General features: G+C 40.1%; 1 protein-coding gene across 9 annotated transcripts in view; it reads left to right on the top strand.

Moving 5' to 3' along the window:
- Positions 1 to 21,768, top strand: part of sh3pxd2aa (SH3 and PX domains 2Aa) — a 172,623-nt gene that overhangs the window by 5,563 nt on the left and 145,292 nt on the right. For 8 of the 9 annotated variants that reach the window (XM_079645423.1, XM_079645429.1, XM_079645426.1 and 5 more), the window contains one exon: positions 13,186 to 13,266. In XM_079645423.1, coding sequence (XP_079501549.1) covers positions 13,186 to 13,266 — 81 coding nt within the window. Of the gene's footprint in view, positions 1 to 7,091; positions 7,147 to 13,185; positions 13,267 to 21,768 lie in introns of those variants that run through there. The other variant, XM_079645433.1, reaches the window with a different exon arrangement.

Here is a 21,768-nt window from a genome sequence, read left to right as displayed (position 1 = left end):
AACGCGTCAAAGAGCAAGCAAGTAATTTCATTGGACGAGAGGCATACTATGAGAGCTGGTCACAGGGATGCGTTCAAATGTAGTCAGTAATTTGAGGAACTGTCAAAATGGCGAACGCAGATAAAGTTGAGCTCGAAAATCCTCCAGCATCATTGAAGTCTCCGGTTTGGGAACATTTTGGTTTTGCAGTTACGTACAAGGGTGACGGACAAAGACAGGTGGACAGAACCAAAGCTGTTTGTCTGCATTTTTCAACTAAAATTGGTTACGCAGCTGACAATAGGCCTACATCAAACTTGCACACTCATTTGAAAAGGCATCACCCGAACGTGAATATCACCGGTACCAAAAGAAAAATGACTGAAGTGCAAACCCAACTCCCACTAGCATTTAAGCCTCCAACACTCGTAGTTCAGACTGAGCCAAAGCTATTATAAACGCCAAATATCCTTATGTTGCCATGTTAGCAAAGCGCTACCTGGCTGTATCTGCTACCTCTGTCCCTAGAGAGGGTATTCTCCACAGCAGGAGACATTGTTATGTGGACAAGTACATTTTTCTTTAAAAAAACATGAAAATACAATGATAAGCAAGTCATTATGTCAAACTGGCTGCTTAGGTACTAGTACAGTACAGTTTAAATACAGATTATTTCAGTTCATCGAAATGCTGCACCTTAATGTTTATTTTATTATATTTTGTATTTATTTGAGTGAATATTCACAGTTTGCCCTGTTCTGCTTGAAAGCAAGTACCTGCGCTCTTGCAACGCTTCAACTTGTACAATTTTGAATCTTTATTTTTCAATAGGGATCTTAAGTTGGCGTGACGTTGAAGCAGCGAACCGTTCGTTTATAGCATAACGTTAGCATTTTGCTTCTGGCGACTAGAATTACGATTCAAAAATTATAAAAGTAGGGTATACATGTGGTTATTATCCGGCTGAATAAAACGTGATCCGTCTCTTAAATGTGTGTCAACCATACACCTTATTTCGAGCTATTTTCCAAAATCCTATGGAGAAATTGTATTGCTTTTTTGTTAAGGAACCGGAAGGAGTCACTGTGGTACTCTATAAACAAACAATATATGAAGTGCGTGCTTTCTTTAGCTGTTTCCACCTGTTTCCAAGCTTTATACTAAACTAAGCTAGGTGTGTCCTAGCTGTAGCTAAATATTTGTTTTCTCCTTGTCTATCTTGGCAAGATGACCAACTATTCTTTTAAAACCCACACATTAAACCCACATTATATTTGCTTGGCAGGCTAATGTGACACTATCAGTGCTTAGATACAGTGAATTAATGGTCTGCTGTTGATGATACATATAGTAATATGTGTTCGATGCAACTTGTGCTCTTAATGCACAGCTACTGCTTCCACAGAGTAGTTTAGTAGTGTAACTTGAGCCTCCCAAATCAATCCAACTGTACGTTGGATAGTGTCTATAGTAGAGTTTAAGTGTAACAGGAGCTTCTCAGAGCTGTAGTTTTTTTTTTTTCTGTCTCAGTGGGCCAACCATGGCCTAGTTTCCATTGCTCCCCTGTCTCAGGAGACAAGGAACAGTCACTGTGAGAAGAAAAAAGAGGGAAAGAGGGAGGGAGAGAAACATAGAGAAAGACACAATCTGTGGCACCCATTGAATCTCATTTGTAATGTTTGTGAAACCAGCTGGAAATGCTTATCTTGGGAGAAGAGAGGGGGGTGAGAATCAGGGCTTTGTGGATGGGAAGTGTTCGTTGGACCGTAGGGAAAGCCGGACCGCTGAGATGCGAACACACATCCTCTTCCTGTGAGCGTGTTCGTGTTTGCTGGAAGACGTGATAACAGAGAAGGCGAGGTGAGACACGGCCATGTTTACTTATAGCTTCTGTTTCAGTCTACAAGTCCCAGTCCCATAACATTTCATTTTCGAGAGACTCCTGTGCCACACAAAGGCCCAACCTGGAAGACGGTGTTGTTATTTGGAACGATAAAACATGTCTTCAGAGAGCTGTTTCCCACTCAAATATGTATTGGCCTATCAAACACAGACTGATATCTCGGCGAAAAAGGTCCCAGTTCTCAAATGCTCACCCCTAACTGGGATGGTCGGAGAGGTTTACGAGGGCAGTTTTCTTTTTTGGATTGGCAATTGTTGGGGAGGCAACTGGCTGGAAGTGCTCAAGGGCTTTTGTGTGAGTGAGAAAAGAGAAGAGGGTGAGTCAGGGGCTTTGCTGACGTCTGTTTGTAAGGTCATAGATGTTGATGCTCAGTTTGCAGAGTTCTGACACTGATACTGACAGGCGGGTGTTTCTGTGCCACGAGCACCGGCAAGAGCGGTTGACAGAAGATGCGGATGTTCTCGTCCTGTTATTGCCGGGACCTCACACACACACTGGGGGTTGTTTTCATGTGTTCAGTACCCTATGTTGTTTGTGATTGTGGAAAATGTTATTTGTCTCCTGTAGTAGAACTCTTTTAAAGCATGACAGCAAGATGTCACCCACTCTTCTGTCTGTTTTCAGGGTAAAAGCACATGGAGTGGCGCTCGAATGTGGCCTCCAGCTCCCGGTGTTCTACTCAACAGCTTGATTTAGGATTACGTCACCCAGAAATGTCTGTGGAGAGACATAGCATGTGTGGGCACCACATGTGCGCCGGTTCTGGTTTTGTGTTTATGGGAAATGGACTTAAAATTATCGCTCTAAACTCGTCGGGCCATTTTACTGTTGTCTAATGTGTGTTTTTTGTGAGGAAGAAGACAGAAATGTGAAGAAACCACAAGATCTGGCTCACAGCTCTCTTTACGAGATTATTAGATAGTCAGGGAAATTGGATATTACAATGGGACTGGCCTGATTAGCATGAAAAGGTATTATTTATTTACAAAAGCACTCCAAGGATGATTTATTAGAAAATGTAGATCCGGTTCATAATAAATCCACCAGAAAGTACAGCAGAAGTTACATCATCGTCAGAGATTCACACAAATTCTTCAAGGGGCTCACTATAGACAGACTATGAAAAATAATGGTTTTAAAAAGAAGTTTACAATCTGTTTCACGTCACATTTACCCAGAGACATGATAGAATTTCAGTCTATTTATGAAGAATCATATATTTTTGTCTTGTTTCCAGGACCTGAGATTTCCATTGACTGACTTGACACTTGAACCAAATTGTCTCAAGTTACTTAAGACTTGACTTGGACTTGTACCAACAGACCTAAAAACAGCTCTGATATATTCTCTGCCGTCTGCCTGTGATATCCCTGTTATTCAGTCTCAACGTGTAACCACAGTAACTCTTCTGCTATTTATCTTTGTTGCACAGGTTATAGAATGGTGCAGTGATGACGTCATTTTTGTAGGCCGACCCTGATGTTAGCATTGCAAAAGCTCCCTTCACAAAAAACAATAGGATCTTTCCTTTGGATTTTGGAATATTGCAGGAAACAAGATCTGTGGCAGTCACACGTTGATGATACTTACACGTTTTGTTCAGCGGGATAATCTTCACATATTAACACCACTTTTATAATTGGTAGAAGCACAAAGGCAAAGGCTTGAAGTAAAAACCTAACATTAGGCTCTTGTTCTCCGTGATGACGTTTATTAGTCTCTTTTAGCCACTTGTTAACAACTTTTGAACCAAATAAACGCTTCACAAGTTGTTTATTTACTAATGTACTCCATGTCTTAGAAACAAATATGAAAATATAAGTGTTCCAAAAAGGGTTGACTTTGAGATTTGAACTGGAAGTGGTAAAATGCTAACTCATTTCTGAGTCTTGGGACTCATTTCTACACCAGTCTAAAATGCAATCTTAATTGGGGACAGCTGGGGGTCTCTTTGGAAGGTTTTAGTTGTCTCATGTTGCTTTGAGAGTCACATTGTGCTTATAGCCAGACCAGGCCCGGCTCCAGGATGAAATGACTGAGGGTGTGATTTTTTTTTCTTCACAACAACAACAAATACAGGCAATGTAATTAATTGATACCCAAAGCTTTTTTCCTTCTCACTGCTCTACAATCTCTTTGCTTCTTTATTTTTATTCCGGATTTACCCCTCTCATTCTGTTGTTTTCCTCTGATCTTTAATAATAGATAGTACATTATTAGCTGGCTGCACTTTGGTTAACAGACTAACATTGATTTCCTCAATTTATAAATTGACAGGCTCTGTAATTATACCATAACCTTTTCCCCTCTATCCCTTAACTCATCTTCCTATACAGATTTACTTAGTTACTTACTATACTCTAGTCATGTAAGGATTAAAGAACAATTATTTTCAGGATTGATTGTTCAAAACAAGGCTTAAAACCTGCCATTTCATAGGAAAGTGACCAATATATAAACAAAATGTAATATTGGATAAAATACTGCACCAAATGGACAGACACAGATTTCCCATTAATGTACCGGTCGCTACAGTTGAATTTTCAAATGCAACACTTCCCACACGCACATACACAGTACCCGCGACTGTTACAATGAAAGCTCGATAATCAGCTCACTGCATATAGGTGCAAGCAGGGGTAAAGTGCTATTTTTGTAAGTCGGTGGTGGACCTAACCTCCCCATGCGGGGCATGCTCCCCCGGGAGATTTTTTGTAAAAATATTAAAATTAAAATGCATCAATCTGATGCACTTTGAGAGCAACATTTAAAGGAGGCATGTCATGGCCATTTCCACTGATCATAATTCCATTGTTGAGGTCTACTAGAATAGATTTATATTGTGCAATTTTCCAAACTCACATTGGTTTCTCATACAGCATCTCTGTAAACTACGTGTATTCACTGAATTTCACTCTCTGCCTCAACGGCTCGTTGTACCTCCAATAGCTCCAGCCCCCACCCTCCCTGTGAGCACAGATTGGTGTTGATTGGTCTGATTGCTCTGATTGGTCGGGACGTTGTGAATCGAGCTGAGCTCCGTGGAGGTGTTGTTTCCTTGTTTAGCGATACACAACGAAACACAGTCAAACTCATCCTGAGCACACACAAACTCACAGCAGAAGTAAAAACAAAAAATGTGGCTTGATATTGAGTAAGAAAAAGGTTGATAACCGCTGTGAGAATGGGTCTGCAGAGAGAATTTTGACGCGATCCCAACTGTCTGTTATCAGCCTGCAGCCAGGGAGGAGAAATCAGCAGAGCTGCCTACACTGTGTGTGTGTGTGTGAGGAAGTCTGTGGATTGGTCAATATGGACCAATCAGCTTAACGTAACTGCTCCGCGGACGTAACGTAATGGCTCCGCGGATTGGTCCATTTCGTTCCGGGTACGGGTTGACATCATGCCATACCCGGAAGAATCAAATGGACAATGATGTATCTCCAACGAGGCGTTTTGGGGAGGTATTTTCTGTGTTATAGTTTTACTCGCTACAGGGTGTACTTTGAGGGTTTGTGACTGTGTACACCGTTTACATGCATAAAAACATTCATAACACACAAGGGGATGGGTAATAACCGGAAAAGCATGATGTCTCCTTTAAGAGATCTATGGATACAGATCTCAACACCCATATGAAACAGAACTGTAAACCGATGTTCTATTTCTTTATGGATATTTTACAAATCACTCCACTTTTAAACTGTATTCTTGTTTGCTAGTGACTTATCCAACCGGCCAACCTCGGTACCACAAGTAAATACCGCTATTAAATTCTCAATGGGGGTGGGGGTGCTAGTGACTTATCCAACCGGCACACATCCAACCGGCCCACTTCAGTACCGGCCCATCGGGATTCGTCCCGAACGTCCCGATGGCCAGTCCGTGTGTGGTGCTATCTATAGTTGTCAGTCTTATTTTTTGTTGATTTCATATTGTTTTCACAGAGCTGTGCAAATGAATTTCCCCCTGGGGACAATAAATCTAATCTAAACTAATTTTATATTCAATCCCACACTTGGCGATTGAGAACATAACTTCGTAACTTTCCTCGTTTAAAGCGCTTTTGTTGTAATACTATGGATTTAGTTGACACGACTAGCCAAGTTTCTTTTGTCCAATATTTCGCGGGCAGGTACATTGAATTAGAAGTAGAAGAAGTAGAGGTAGAAGAAGTAGTAGAAGAAGAAGAAATACGCTAATGCTACAAACAGGCACAACACTGTACTCATTTTATTTCACCTTGCTCTATGTTTTTTAACGCACATTAAAAAACGGGAACATTTTCTGGAGTTTCAACCGGGTACCGTCGACCGAAAACGGGGACTTTGCGCGGAAACCAGATGATAACATTAATTAAGACTACAAGCTAACTTGGGTTTAAGGCTTTTTAACACATTTATTGACTGCCTGCCCACATATCTGATCCAAACATAGTAAAGTTTATTGGGGAAGATAATTAGTTAAAGTTATTATTTAATAATTGTGACATTTATTGTACTTTTTGATGGATGAATGATGCTCAAGTTGAGGGGGCAAATAATACAACTGGGGGCACAATGCCCCCTTTTGCCCCCTTGTGGCGCCGGGCCCGAGCCAGACCTATACTTTTCTCCTCTGGCTTTGTTGTTGTCTGATACAAAGTCACTTTAGGATTGTTCTCTTGGGAACAAATTGTGATGGTATCAATAAGCCATGAAATGCCTTCTGATCGGCACTTCCTTCAGCCACCACAACAGGACATGAGGCGTTATTCCATTACAAAATGTAAGTGAGCGCATTTAAGGAAAGTGGAGGCGTCGGCCTGGTGTGTGGTTAATAAAGGGCACAGTTTTGGCAGCTGATAGAGAGACTCTGTCTTTAGGGTGTTTCCATAGACCCCCTGCCAGAGCTTATGAATGGAATTGTCCTACTATATATTTCACTCGTGTGACCATGTTGTTGGCTTTGCTGAGAAACAGCTTAAGCATTTGTAGTCTCTTTTAGTAATTTTTTGATGCTGTATTAGACATGTGAGTATATTTAGCTTGTGGTTCCATGTGGAAAAAGTTAAGAGGATTTTTCCAATCTGACTTTTTGTAGACGAGTGAACTTTAATGGTCTGAAAGTATGATGTGTGTCTGTTTTATACTTTAAATATAGTAGTTTAGGCGGGGTTCAGTGCATTTAGTGGCGAGGACCACATTCTCTGCCCACCAAGCACTCACTCTTTGCTTTCTGCTCTTGAGAACTGTTGGACTAGTTCCTGGCTTTCCACCGAAACTGTAAGTAATTTTCTTCATTATACTTTCTACACTACCTCTTACAGCCGTTGAACATCATATTATTAGAGAAATTATTCATCAGCAGAAGGGGAAAACAGTAAGCTCAACATGAATATTCATAGCCATCTCAGAAGAACATGATGAAATAATCAGAGGTCCAATTTGTTCTGTCGTAAGAATTCATGTTTTTGTCGCTGCTTCTGAGCTGAAATAAAACTTTTGTTTTCAAGTCTCACTCACTCCGTGGGAGTATCAGATGAACAATGTATTTTTCTTGCTATCTGGCACATTCAAGTCCCCAAAGCTTTCTTTGAGTTGTTTATTTTTTTTCCCCCACTTTTGTGTTTTTCCTGCTTATGAAGCGATTTTTAGACTCCTTTGAAAATAAGTTGACAAGTCAGAAATGGAGTATTGACATGCTGTGTTAGGATAACTTCACTAATCTATGATCAGAAAGACTGGTTTTTAGCAAGTTGTCAAATGTCTCTTGATGACAGGAGCTTTTTCAGTAGAACTAAAGCAGTACATGTGGTCAAACATACTCATGCCGCAGTCATCTACAGGGAGTTACTGTCCTGCCTCCTCATTGTTTCCTAATCCCTGTGTCGAAAACCTTCCTGTTTCTAAATTGAGGTCTGGTTATTAACAGCTGAGTGTTAGAAATCAAGCGCTCATGAGGATCATGTTTCTCCATGTGAGCTTGCTTGGTGCCTCCGCACCCCAAATGTCAGCTTTCATTTTGGAATTGCAGCAATGCCTCATTGGTCTAGACATGCCTGCTGTGCAAGAATGTCTTCCGGGGGAGACCGAAAACTCATCTCTTTCGGCTCCACTTCGATCGATAGAATTACTAACAAATAATTACTAACAAAGCACTTATATACTAATAAAGGACTGGCTTATCTAAAGCCAGTTGAGTAGCCCTTGAAATGTTTTAGCTCTATGATGAAACCTGATGTACTTATATGATTCTGTTTTCTTCAAGTTTGTATCTTGTTGGTCGACGCACTTATTGTAAGTCGCTTTGGATAAAAGCGTCAGCTAAATGTAATGTAATCTCTTTCAGCAATCAAAATATTATGCAGGACTTTTTTTATCTAGATATTATCTGGTTTAAATATTTAATTTCAACCTACAAAAGAAAGGAAGATGCATTTGAGACCTGTAGTTATTTTGGATATCATGCTTGAACGTCTCTCATCTTCCAGTTCACCTTATTCAGCTTTTTTAAGATATCTAATAAATGGTTTACAACGCTATAAGATACATGTTTAACACTGCACAGTCAACAACAATAATTCATCCTGTGGGCAAACATAAGACAATTATCATGTTTAAAGAGCTAATAGATAACAATATAGAGAAACACTGTTATAGTGATACAAAATGTGCTTTCATGAGAAGCTATGTTTTGACAAATACTGTTTATAACACTTAAAATAACTTTAAGTGATGGACAAGTACATATTGTTGTATGCACTATTCCTAAAATGTTAATAACTTTTTTGTTTAATGAGGACATATTATGCTAATGTTAAGGTTCATATTTGTATTATGTGTCTCTGCTGTGACATGTTTACATGCTTTAATGTTCAAAAAGCTCTTTATTTTTCTCATACTGCCTGTGCTGCATCACCTCTTTTCATCCTCTGTCTGAAACCAGAGCCCAGTCTGCTCTGATTGGTTAGCTAGCTGGCTCTGTTTTGACCACTAAGAGATGTTTTGGAAATGTCCTCTCCCTTAGCATATTACGTAAGATGTAATCTAGAATATAAGTATGAGTGTTACATAGTGCTGTCACTATGTTGCAGAAGTTAACAAAATGGTCCAATGGAGGCGTTTCAGGCAGGGGGGAGTGAGTGGGAGACAAACTCCTCAGAGGGAACTTTGGAATTTTAGCCTTTTGAGTCCATTTACGTGTACAAAAACCTATATAACACACTACAGGAAAGGGAAAACCCCAAAAAGCATAATAGTAACATATAGTGGAATTGCCTTTCCATACCTTATTAAAGCTAGTGTTTGGTTATTAAAAAATGTTCTGTAAGGGTATCTCTAGGCTAATAAGGGACAAGACACTGCATTACTGAAATGCCAAAGATATATTTTAAGTATAGTTAACTACCATGCCAGTGGCTCTGAAAAGTTGTACTATCAACGCTTTCAAATCATTAATGTACAATACGTATGGCCAATCTATCGATGTAGAGATATTTTGATGAATAAATGAAAGGGTGCAACAATCATAATCGAATATCATGGATACAAAATGACAACATCAATATGTATAATAAGCTTTAATATACATCTTTATTTCGGGAACATAACACCTTTCAGGGCATTCTTCAGGATGTCAGCAAATAATGTATTGAGGTTCAAACACTATAGATAGTATTTTTGTGTGATGAAATGTTTGATTTACATCCCTTATTTTGGTGCTTTAAGATTAGTCACAGAATAGCCAAAGCAATTATAATCACTCCTCTACAGGTATATGTACCAAATGTGACACTTTACATAAAAAAACCAACCTCCTAGGAGCACCAAAGTAATTTGGATCCTCCCCTGGGGACCATGAATAATCATTGTGGCGACTACATTTTCAGTTACGTTTGAGTCGCTGAGAGGCTAAGCTTGGCTATAAACTGTTACGCGTTTTCGAAGAGAAAGGCCATACTGAAGCAAGATAGTTTTACGATATTTATAAACATTAACAAAATCAAAGCACAGTAACTGGACAAAACGGTCAACAGAAAAAATGACAGCAAAAGCTCACCCTCTGTCATCTGAGCCCGGCATGAACAGGTGACTTACACAAACCACACCCATGTGACAATTACCGGAGGTATCCAACAAACAAATAAAAGTGATGTAAACAAATAATAATAATACAAATAATGAACTTGGGCTAAGTAGCATTATGGCAGCTAGAATACCGGCCCCTAATTATAATTTCACAAAATTATAATTGCACTATAATAAATGACAATACACATACAATCGCCGTTCACTGCACAACATACAATACAAAACCTCCGCCGCTCTCGGCATAACAAACACACAATTCAAAACTTCCGCCGATCACGGCATAACAAGCCACGAAAGCCAAAGTCCCCAATGGACAAACGGCCACGCTTCCCAAACTGTGTCCAGCTAAAATACATAAGAAAGGAAATAATCGTGCCTACAGCTTTCAGCTTGTTGTGCGCTGCAGTCAATAAGTGTCTGTCTATCAGTGAATCCTCATGGCTACTCCAATCCATATCGATTAGGGAAAAACGATCCAATGGTTCCAAAGGTACAGAATGTTAAATCCGTTATCCGAAGTATCCAAGCGATCCATAATCCTATGGAAGCTGGCTGGTCCGTCCAGTTCGGTCTCTGATGGGATTCACAGTTTTTTTCTGTTGACTTAATGTGGTGGCTCAATCCCCAGTTCCGTTTGGCTATAAACTGTAACGCGTTTTCGAAGAGAAAGGCCATAATGAAGCAAGATAGTTTTACGATATTTAATAAACAAAATCAAAACACAGTAACTATGGACAAAACGGTCAACAGAAAAAATGCTCACCCTCTGTCAGCCGCACCCGGCATGAAACAGGTGACTTATATACACAAACCACACCCATGTGACAATTACCGGAAGTATTCAACAAACAAATAAAAGTGACGTAAACAAATAATAATAATACTAATAATGAAATTGGACTAAGTACCATTATGGCACCTACAATCATTATCACCATTTCTAGAGCTACACCACCACTGTGAAAAAAACGGACGTTAACTAATATATCATTCTTAGACTGTAAAGCTCTCAAAAATAAATGTTGCTATTTACTAAATGTTATCACGGAAGATCTTTATTACATGCTCAGTTTCACATATATTACACACTTATACACTTGCACACACACAAACACGCTCTGACAAGTGCTTGGCCCATTCCCTCTGAGGCGTATCCCTGAATCATTTAGATAAGTGTTGGAATAGTATGCATAACAGCATAAAGGTATTTTTGGTTTCTCTGCCAGTGAAGTTGGCTCTTTACATAACATTTTATTAGCTAGGATTACCTGAGGACGCCTCAGCCCTCAGCTACTTCACTTTTCCACCTTTTCAGTTTTTTCTGAAAGGTTCTCCCATTATCTTTGAAATGCTTTGTTAATGAGCACTAAAAAGAGCTCTTTGCTTTACTCACAAGTCTTTGTTCTACAAGAAAAGTCCCAAAGACACTTGAAAACCTCACTGATTGTGGCAGTAAGCCTTGACTGTTGGGATTTTTGTAACCTGGCAGTACCCCAGGGACCTCATTTTCATTGTAATAAATGCCAAAGCTAATCGCTGTAGTGACACACTACCGTGCTAAGAACAAGTTTGTCAGTGTAGCGTGACAGTCACAGCTTCTGGATGCCAGTAGCTGTGTTTGCATGGCAGTGAACATACTGGGATGGCCCCTTGCCAGCAGCAGCTGAGCCCCTTCCAGCAGCAACAAGGCCTTTTAACCCCCGGCTTTGTTGTGAAACCTCTTTTGTTTCAAGCTGCTGCCCTTCGTACGTCAACGTCAGGCTCTTTCACTCGGCCTCATTCATCTCAGCTCTGCTCTTGAGGCTCTTGGCAGGTACAGAGGTTGGGAGTGTCAGAGTAAGATCAGTCAGAAAGATGAAGCCTTCTGAAATAATCTGCAGGAATGCCTGATCAGTAGAAACACATTCACTTTATATAATCTGAATGCTATACAAGAGGCAAAGTCAATCATTTCTGTGTTCACGGCAGCTTGATGCTAAGTGGATTTCTATTAGCACTGTGTTTGAGCCACTTACTGTAGCTGCAGTGTTTGGGCTGGTTGACAACATCTTGTTTTATTGCAAATCACTTCTCAATGGCTGTTTTAACTCTACGTTCATGCTAAATGTATAAAGCTTTGAATTTCTCAATGGGTAGTACATTTATGGAAACACCACAAATGCATTTTGTACAGGATAATCTGGCAACACAAATTGAACAAAAAGGTCAAACTAAGTCAGTATTGATGTTTTATTCTAAACAAAAGTCATGAATACATTCCCAATACAAACAGTCAACATTGTGGTGATTGGGTATTTGATATACAGTAACTGAATGCAAACATGGATATCAATGGATAGTATTTGTATACACTCATACCATAAGATCGTAGTTAGTTACAATTTGAAGAGTACATGTGTTTCCCATTTGCAGGTTCATATTTGTATTATGTGCATCTATGTGACATGTTTACATGCTTTAAAACGTGCTATATTTTGCTCCTAATAAATTGGAATAGAAGTGCAAGTGTTACATATCAATGTCACTTTGTTACAGCAGAGAGGTTAGGAGTCTAACCAAGGCGTTTTTTTAGCCTTTGCAGACCATTTACATGCACACAGACCTATAACACAACCCCAAAAAGCAAAATAGGGCCTCTTTAACTACTTGAATAATTTGAAACCCCGAGCCCTTTTCGGAACAATATACAATTGTATATCAGCAGATGTGAGGCAGATGAAAAATTCCCGGCCTCCGGATCTGTTACCTTGGTTATCTATTTTTCATTAGATTAGAAATGATGGCAGCATCACTTACCTCCTCTTGACAGATAAATGGACTCTGTCTCAATCTTATCAGGCCTCTCAGGGCTACAGTGTGCTGCAGCGAAGGCTAAAGGCCAACAGGTCAGTGTGCTGACAAAGGAGGGATGATGTCACCATCTATCCTGAAGACACTAGCGGTGACATATTTACGAGTGTGTCATTGAACGCTCATGTTGGGGGAATTTGTATTGGGCTGTGACTGCATGATGCATATGAGTTTGTTGATGCTACAAGCACACGTATGCCGCTTCAATCAGTCCATTGGAATGTATTGAAAATATTAAGTAAAAGTCAGAAAACTGTTGCAAATCAACTCAAATATATTTGTGGTTTGCACTGATGGCTGGACCAAACTAGACAGGAAAAAGGAAAATAATTGAGTTGTAGCCACATTTTTAACCTTCTTCTGTGTTTCTTCTCTTGGCAGGTATATCTCATCAATGTCACCTATTCTGATAACACCTCCCACATCGTGTACAGAAGATACAGCAAATTCTTTGACCTACAGGTAATCTTCCATCCCTCATTTATTCCTTCGTTCTACGCATGTTTGTTGAACATTACCAAATTCTATTGACGCTGATGTATTTTGAACATGTCAACCCGGTGAACCTGCAGCAATGTTTTGTATAGATTAATGTGTAAGCCTCTCGACTATTCACTGCCGCCGTGTCTATGCCCGTGTTCTCTACACCTCGTCGCCTCAATGAATCAATGTGTGTGTTAGTAATTGGTCGGGGAGCAGGGGAGACATGGTTTGTATCCCTCAGCCTCGTAGAGATGCAGCAATGCGCAGCATCCTTCTCTATGCTTTCTCTACACCACTACCCCTCCTTCTTTTGACCCTCTTCTTACTCTCTCATCTAATCTCTGCCTTACCCTCAAAACGTCAGGGAGCTGACAGGCCTTTTTTATAGTACAAGCAAGTAATTCACATGGAAGTCAATGTAATGTTCCATGCTTTAAAGTGTGTTGCTGTTACATTCTCGGTTGCAGGCTGCTTTGATCTTTGGGTTCTTTAAATATAGTCTTATGTAGAGGAGTTTTCCTGACTTTGCTATGATGCTTAACCCTCACATTTAAAGTGTTAGCTTCTCCCTCCAGGTCTCTATTTAGTTTGGAACTGAGCAGAATGTGCAGTAAAAACTCTGCCTTGTATCTCTCAGATTGAGTATTCCATACTGAGCGAATGTTTGCTTGTGTTTATGCCCATTGCACCCCGGGCCCACTGCAAGCTGATACCATATGTATATTGGACCAGAGGTCTCCAGGTCACTAGTAAATATGAAGAGGCCTCAGTGAGAGAGTTACAGGGGGCACATCTCAATAGCCCTAGTGTGCTAGTCCAGCAGGAAATGATGTTTCAATCAGTGGAGGAAGGTCCTTTCTGAAAGGTCCCATTGATAACCAGTGGGGCAGTGTGAGGAGAAAACGGACTCCCCCTGCAACTGATTACCCCCAATGTGGAATAAAAGACAGATTCGGAATAAGAAAACACAAAAAAGCCAGCAAAGTATCACTCAATGTTCCTCTATTCTGGAAAAGTCAAAGACAAATATGAGCAGAGTATGTCTTCCTCTTGATATTCAGCCTCTCAAATTGCCTGGGAAGAAACTAATGAACCTTAATGGTTCATGGATGGCTTGGCACAAAATTACTCCCAGTCAGCATTGACAAGATTGATTTTGTTAGCTTTGTCAGATGGTGCGGTCAAAGGTCAACCAACTTGGTCTTTATAGAGTTGTCAAATAAAGCGTCTCTCAAAAGGCCAAGGTTTGGCAGAGTTTGGTTCTTTTACCAGATGTCCCTTTTAAGCAAAGGCTCTCACATTATATCCCCACCAGCACTGCAGTGCTCACATCGTACTTGATTCCTTGATGTTTCCATTTGCACTGCAACATTCTGAAACTTCTGTGGCAGAACTGACAGACCAACTTTCTAATGCTCAGTGTTCCTCCATCTCTGTTATATGGGCCCAAAAATAAATGTCTGCCCGCCAGCCTTTGAACTTGCTCGATGCCTTTGATGGTCCTGTTTGATCCCATTGTTTTCCCAGCAACCTGGAGCCTCTCCTGTCCAAACATGTATCCGGTGCAGAGACCCTGCTGCTCCCAGCAGCCCTGCTGACGCTAAGGCAGAGAAACATGGATGGCAGCCCTGAAATAGTTGGAGAGCGTTTTTAACCAAAGCTTTGGCAAAGATCGCTGGGGATTTAAACACTGTTTCCTAGTAATAACCAGAACAGGCTGTCTTCCTCGAAACACATTGGTGCTGGTTCTGGGCTGGCGTAAAAAATGAAAGGGCCACAGATGTTGCATTGACTGACTTTTGTTTAGCTTTTGTCCCCAAAAATAACTCTTAATGTTCTGTGTCGAATACATTAACTTGCTGTTTAGACGCACTTCTTTCATGTAACAGACAACAAGACATTTCACCTTGTCAGCAGCATTCCAACTTACTTGTTATACCCAGTTTAGTATGAGCGAGGGATGATGACAGGGAAGAGTGGGCAGGAGCAGGACCAAATGTGGATTAGCAGTGTAGCTGTTTTGGTATAGGTTACAAACAAGCCTATGGATTTTCCTCGATTTTGTCAGTTGAGTATCTCAACATCGGCCCTTACAAACACAAGATGTTGCTGTATTCCTGTAAATGAACCTTCTTCTTTACCACCAGATGTTTTATTTCCTCCCATTTCACATCCGCTGTGATAAGTACAGTATGTCATCTACATTGCTTGCAGTGAATCCCTTGGACAATTGTTATCTATTTACACATTGGCCTTAATTGGAAATCACGCAGACTTTGTAGGAAGGAGCTGGCAGGATTATGTTCGTTGCCCAGTCCAAATGATTTAGACATGTGCGTTCTCACATTCAGCTTCTCTGGGTAGTGAATAGATAACTTCAGAGTTGCAGTGCATGTGTACAAGAGGCTTCTGTCTTTATCACCTTAAAAAAGGTTTGCAAGCTTGCTTTCTGTCAACACCTACTGGAAACTAATTAATTTGGATGAAACCAGTCACATTCTAAAGTGCCTCTGCCCAGGGACGTGCACAGACATTTTGGGGGGCAGGAGCCCAAGTGTGAAAAAGGGCACTTCCCATAATCATTTATAAAAAAAAATGTAGTATAGTTGCACATCTCTGACTTACTGACCAATTAATTTGAATAACCTCACACTCACGCAACTCTTTAATACTCAACAGAATTCTACAAAATAATCAGTTAACAGACATGATGGTCTTCTTTAGTATTCACTACGCACAAGAGCAGACAACAAACTAGTCAAATGAATAGTTATTAAATGAGCAGCCAACAATCAAAATTATTAAGTTACCGTTTAAGGCAGGACATTACAGGCAAAAATATAATTTTTTTATGTACTTGTATGTTTGGTTATTTTGGTCTATTTTGTTCTGCCATATTTTCTTTCAATCTAACGGAAAGAAAAACTTCAAAAAAACACAATTTAAATGGTGTTTGTTTTACTACCATGTCTGAATTCATCTATAGATATAAAGCTAATCTGCATTCAAACATAACATTTCAGGGGAAAATACTGACTTGACGTTAGTAACAATCTGGGGAAGTTGTGAGGTGCTATGTTTTTGTTTTGTTTTGTGTTGTATCCTTTTCACCTGCAATGCCTTGGTAACTGCATGCAAATTAGCGCATTTTAATTAGGCCTAGTCAACGCCTAATTTACATATCAATGTGGCGATTGTGATGACGTTATTAGATACACATTTTACTGTATTCACCTGTAGTGTCTCCCCTTAAGTACAGTAGCCTAGATGCCCATGATAAATTGCCAAAGCTAAACCATGAGCTAACTTATCCAGTAGCCTAACTTAGTTAACTATATTTGTTTTTGTCTTTTGGTTAATTAGCTGTAAACTCGAGGCACTGGCAGTTTAGTCATGTGTTCATCACCACTCACCTTCAAACAAGCCAAGAAAAGCTGGCATAACATGGAACAGTAAAGTGGGAGGTGCTGCTATCTGTCTGTCTGAAGGTCTGAAGTGACTGCCGATGACAGTCCGCACCGCTGTGCGCGAGACGTGGAGGGAGGGCAGAGAGAGCATCGGAACTTCACAGATACTCTCCCGACCTGATATTTTTATTTTGTATTCAATCAATATATTTTTGGAAAGGGAAGCTGTGCGTAAACAGCAGTAGATATATATATGTGTTCATTTATTGGAGAGAAAAAAAAGCACCCCATAAAAAGGGCACTTTCTCTCGAGGAAGCCCACTTTGATGTCTATGTGTGCACGTGCCTGCCTCTGCCAGTGTGAAACAAGAAATGTAGAGAATGTGTTATGGTTAAAATACTTTTCTGCACTATTTAGTTTCTTTCAGTGTAAAATTATTGGTTCACAGCTAATAGAATGAATATATGAATGCAAAATGTAGCCAGAACTGCTCTGTTGGGAGCTGTTTTGTACACTGATATTCTGTTAAGAGTGGCTCGGTCCACAAACTGTCCATGCCTTTTAGGAGAAATAACCATTTCTCTCTCTCCCATACTTTGCCATCCTCTTTCCAGTAGTTTTTTTATTTTGACGGTGGTTTGGTTGGCTAAAGCTGCCCTGCTGGAAAAGAGGTTTAATTTTTATTTTCATTACCAAAGGAAAACAATCCCTGTACCTCAATTGCACTCAGGGGAAGACAACAGTCAGTCAAGACAGGAAGATGCTTGTTTCTTTAATGTAAAACTGTAATTATTTCAGTACAGTTTTATTCAATGAAAATGGCTGACATTTTAGTCTGTGTTAGCTGCTAGATTTTATTGAATATTTTAAATAAATTGAGCCAAAATATCATTTTTGCTCATTCACCCAAGCCCTGTTGTTTTCAGCTCTAACTAAAGTAAGTAGGTTACTCCTGACTCTGCTCATTGTGTTCTGCCAATGAAGTACTGATTCAGAGGAAACAGACATGTTCGATGCCAGCAAAATAATAGAGTTTTTGGTAAATAAATGTTTCCCTCCATTTTAAGTATTTAACCTGATGACATTGGTCCTATCTTAGTCATGGAAAGAAAATGTTGGTTCTGAACATATTTAGTCAAAATTAACGAAATGAAATCAGTTGTACCCTCATACCTGAAATATCCACACATCTAGTCACCTGAATACCCTGCAGAATAAGGAAGGCCTTGGCTAGTATCCATCTCCTTATCCTTACCCTTAGTTTCTGTTTGCCCACTGAAGAACAGCTCATGGCTCTTTCTGGCTGCTCTGCTGTGCACTGATGTGGTTTTCTCTCAGCCAGACCTGACTAGTGAGTCAAACAATTTGTCCCTCTGTCAAAAGTAGGACGCCAAAGTCACTTGTCTGGAGGGAGGAAACCGGGAAAGGGAGAGGAACGGGTCAGCTGGAGGGAGGAGAATCACAATGAGGAGTTAGAGTAGGATGATAATGATTGTGGTGATAATGATGGAGAGGAGGACAGTTATGGAAGATATGAAAGCGATGATGGTAAGCAGAATGACAGCAACAATAGTGGCACTGATGACTAAGATTGAGGCTGTTGATTGTGACAACACTGATGATGCAGATGGAAGAATTCAAAGAAATTGTGGATTTTTTTTTTCAGGGAAACTTATTCAAAATAAGCTTTTTATAAGTGTTTTAAGAAAACATCTGAGTAGTGGGCGATGTGCCCTTGGTGTCTTCGAGCCTTGAGCGAAGTGGTTATATTTAAAGCTGCGGCATTGGCTTGCAATCTGAAAGAAGGATAGATTCTGACTCAAGCTTTTTACGAGGGCCTTTGGTTTGTATTCTATCCACACACTCACTCACAAACCTTGTCTTTTATTTTTCCAAGTGTGCCCTCATAAGAGCCTCCCCACAGCAACAGAAGATTGGTTACTGGAAAAGTACAATATAACACCTCATCTCCTTTGTCAGTGTTTTGTTTACTTTTAAAGAACGATATTAGTCAGGTTTGCTCAGATAGTCATTCTCAAGGTCGATTTTCCGTCCTTTTGGAAAAAGCTGTACAGATGCTAGCAGCAGGCTGTCGGCACACAGCCTCTTATATTCAGCGCAGAAAATTATACAGTAGCTGTGGTCGTAGTGCTTGAGAAGAAGGTCACTGAATTGGGAATCGCTAACCCTTAAGTGGGTTGTTTGATGGAAATATATGTCTAGACCACAAGGCATTATCGGTATGCCATCCTCTAAGATAGATAGCTGAATAGTCAGGCCAGTAGCTCAGCCCCTTGTCCTTGAGGTGTTCTATGGACATACTGTAACTCAACTCAATGAGGAAGCTATTGTTTCAGGTCGAGGACTTTACTTAAAGGGGACCTATCATGCAAAATGCACTTTTGTACGTCTTTTAAACATGAATGTGTCCCCGGTGTTCCAGGGAACTCTCCAAGTGTCAGAAAACAAAACCCCCTATTTTCCTCCATACCCAAATCTCTAAAAAAGGGGCTGCAACGGATCTGATACAGACTGATCCAGATTTGAACACTGTCCTGACGTCAGGACGGTGGCTCTACGGCTATTGGTCAATTCTCCACCTATCAGGGGAATGAGAGGTTGGGCCACGGCCGGCCATTGCCGCTCGAAAGCGCTGGAGACGCTGTAGTACATATGCCAGGCCTGTAAGTGGCGCTGTAGTCTGCCACAAAAGCAGTGAAGAAGACTTCCCTAGCATGGTTGCCATGGTTGCCCTTCTGTTTAAGCGTTTGCGCCTCCTGCTTTAAAACAAATGAATAATGAGTCTATATAATGGTATGTAAGGGATAATGTGCAGCAACGTGGTCATTATGGGTAAAAGAACACCGACAGGCTGATCAGGAGCCCGACGCGAAGCGGAGGGATCTAGATCTAGATCGCTGCACATTATCCTACTTATTACATGGCCACATTCTCAACAAAGTAACGACATGACTCCCAATATTAATTTAAATGCTTTTATGGATTTAGAAAATGATTTTATTGATTTAAAAAATAGTTGTATGTATTGATTTAAATTGACATGCATCCGCTAAGAAAAATAGTCTGTTGTTACTGTTTGAAATAATGTAGCAACGGCAGCAACTGCTTCGATAGCGTTTTTGAGGAGCTTTTTGATTACAGATTTGAAAATATTGTTGCTTGCTTTAAAAGTAGCACAATTCATTATGTCAAACCTTGGGAAGTATCTAGATATCCCTGCCCTAATGCCAAAGCAACTGCCAACTCCCCTCTCCTGCAGGGGGGCGTGGTCAGTTGCAGCTCACAGAATCTGCCCCCCGCAAAAACAGCGCTGGAAAGAGCAAATAGAGCGAAATGAGGCATGGCTAAAATGCAGGATCTGTTTGGTATTTTGAAAAAATATATGTTTAACATATAGCATGATAGGTCCAATTTAATTTATGGGGATCTGTGCGATAAAGAGAAGGGCTGTAAACACATTTTCGGCCCTTCTGAGAGGCAAAGGAAGGACATCCACCACCAATCACAGGAGCTGTTATGTGAGTTACAATCAGGCACTTGACAGGACGGCCCAGGCCGGGTCCTTGCTGGATTGGGAGCAGAGAGGGGGAAAGTATGCAGTGTTTCCCACAGCTATGGCAAAGGGATCAGGAGAGTGGGCTAAATTTAGGATGAATAAGCACAGTTCAGCCGCTTGTGGGACATTTCCACGGTTCAAAAATCATGGCAGTGTGACGGTGAGGTGAATTGGACACATTCAGGGAATCAGACGAATGGAGAGTTTACTGATGATATTATGCATTGGAAAAGTAGTTATAGTTTGATAAAATATTTCATAGGAAGGTACAAAAAACCTTCAGAGATGAGAGTTTCTTATTAGAACTGTTCTGAAAACCTCAGTACAATGCTGCAGGCTAGTTCATCTGAGAGCAGGATAAAGGTTTTTGTTGAACCAAAGTAGTTGCTAAATTAAACTAAAGCGCACAATTCTGTTAATAAGTCAATTTATTTGTACACAATGTTTGATTCAGCTGGCTGTCTAGATCTGGATCTACTCCATGAAAAAGAAAACGTGTTAACATAATATGTGCAAGAGTATTTAAATAGTGTGTTTACCATGTTTGAAATCAAGTTTCCATTCAGAAGATATTGAGCTACCTAGCTAACATATCTGCCTACTGTATGTTGGTGGGGTGGATCTACTCTAAGAACAATGTTAAAGCACCAATCAATTTGTCTGTATTAACAATGGATCATATGACTTCATAATGTGATAGAGGTTCCTTTCAGCTCTAATGAGCCTTTAAGCCTTGTTTAACGCATTGTTTGAATTTTATATCCATTTTTTTGTTGTTGTCATAGTGGGATATTTATAGAGCTATCAGCTGTTTTTTCATGCTAATCATTGCACCCATATCAACCTGGTTTTCCATCAGCAGGTAGCTGTCTTTATTGACAAATACAAGTCTAATGATTCACCTCTGAAATATTTGGGATTTACAACTTACTATGTTAGGATTCAACATTGCTATGCAGAAAATAAATGGGAAATGGATGTTTGTTGCAAGAGTGGGGCATTTTTCATGAAATACAACGTTAAGGTAAAGGCCATAACTCAAACTATTACCAGGTGATTTTTTATAACCAATCTCATCACCAGATGTCTCTGTTATATTGTCACTCAGCACATTTCAATCAGAAAGCCTCCTATACATAATGATTTAATAAAAAATGCAGAATGTAATCACCAACATAACAAGCAGTCAAGAATGCAATGCAAAACAGTGAGTTAGAAGCTTAGGCCTTTGCTCCATTGACACCATATATTAACTTGGAACATTTTGAAAAGAGGGGAAGTGTTGTTACTCTGTTCTTTGTGTCAAGGTGGTGCCACCCCTCCCCCCCATTTCCAACAGCCTCTGCATGTATGAGAATGAAGGAGTTCACAAATAAGTGTCAGTTATTCTTGTTTGAATACCATTTTCTGACATTTTTTGTGTGTTGTACAGCTATGTATCTATGACTAACTCGTCCTCTGGTGATTGACTCATTTGATTAGTTACAGTATAATGA

The sequence above is a fragment of the Notothenia rossii genome (assembly GCF_949606895.1).
Source record: "Notothenia rossii genome assembly, chromosome: 1".
NCBI classification, from domain to species: domain Eukaryota; kingdom Metazoa; phylum Chordata; class Actinopteri; order Perciformes; family Nototheniidae; genus Notothenia; species Notothenia rossii.
The sequence above is the reverse complement of the archived record's forward strand: the minus strand, read 5'-3'. Positions and strand labels throughout refer to the sequence as shown.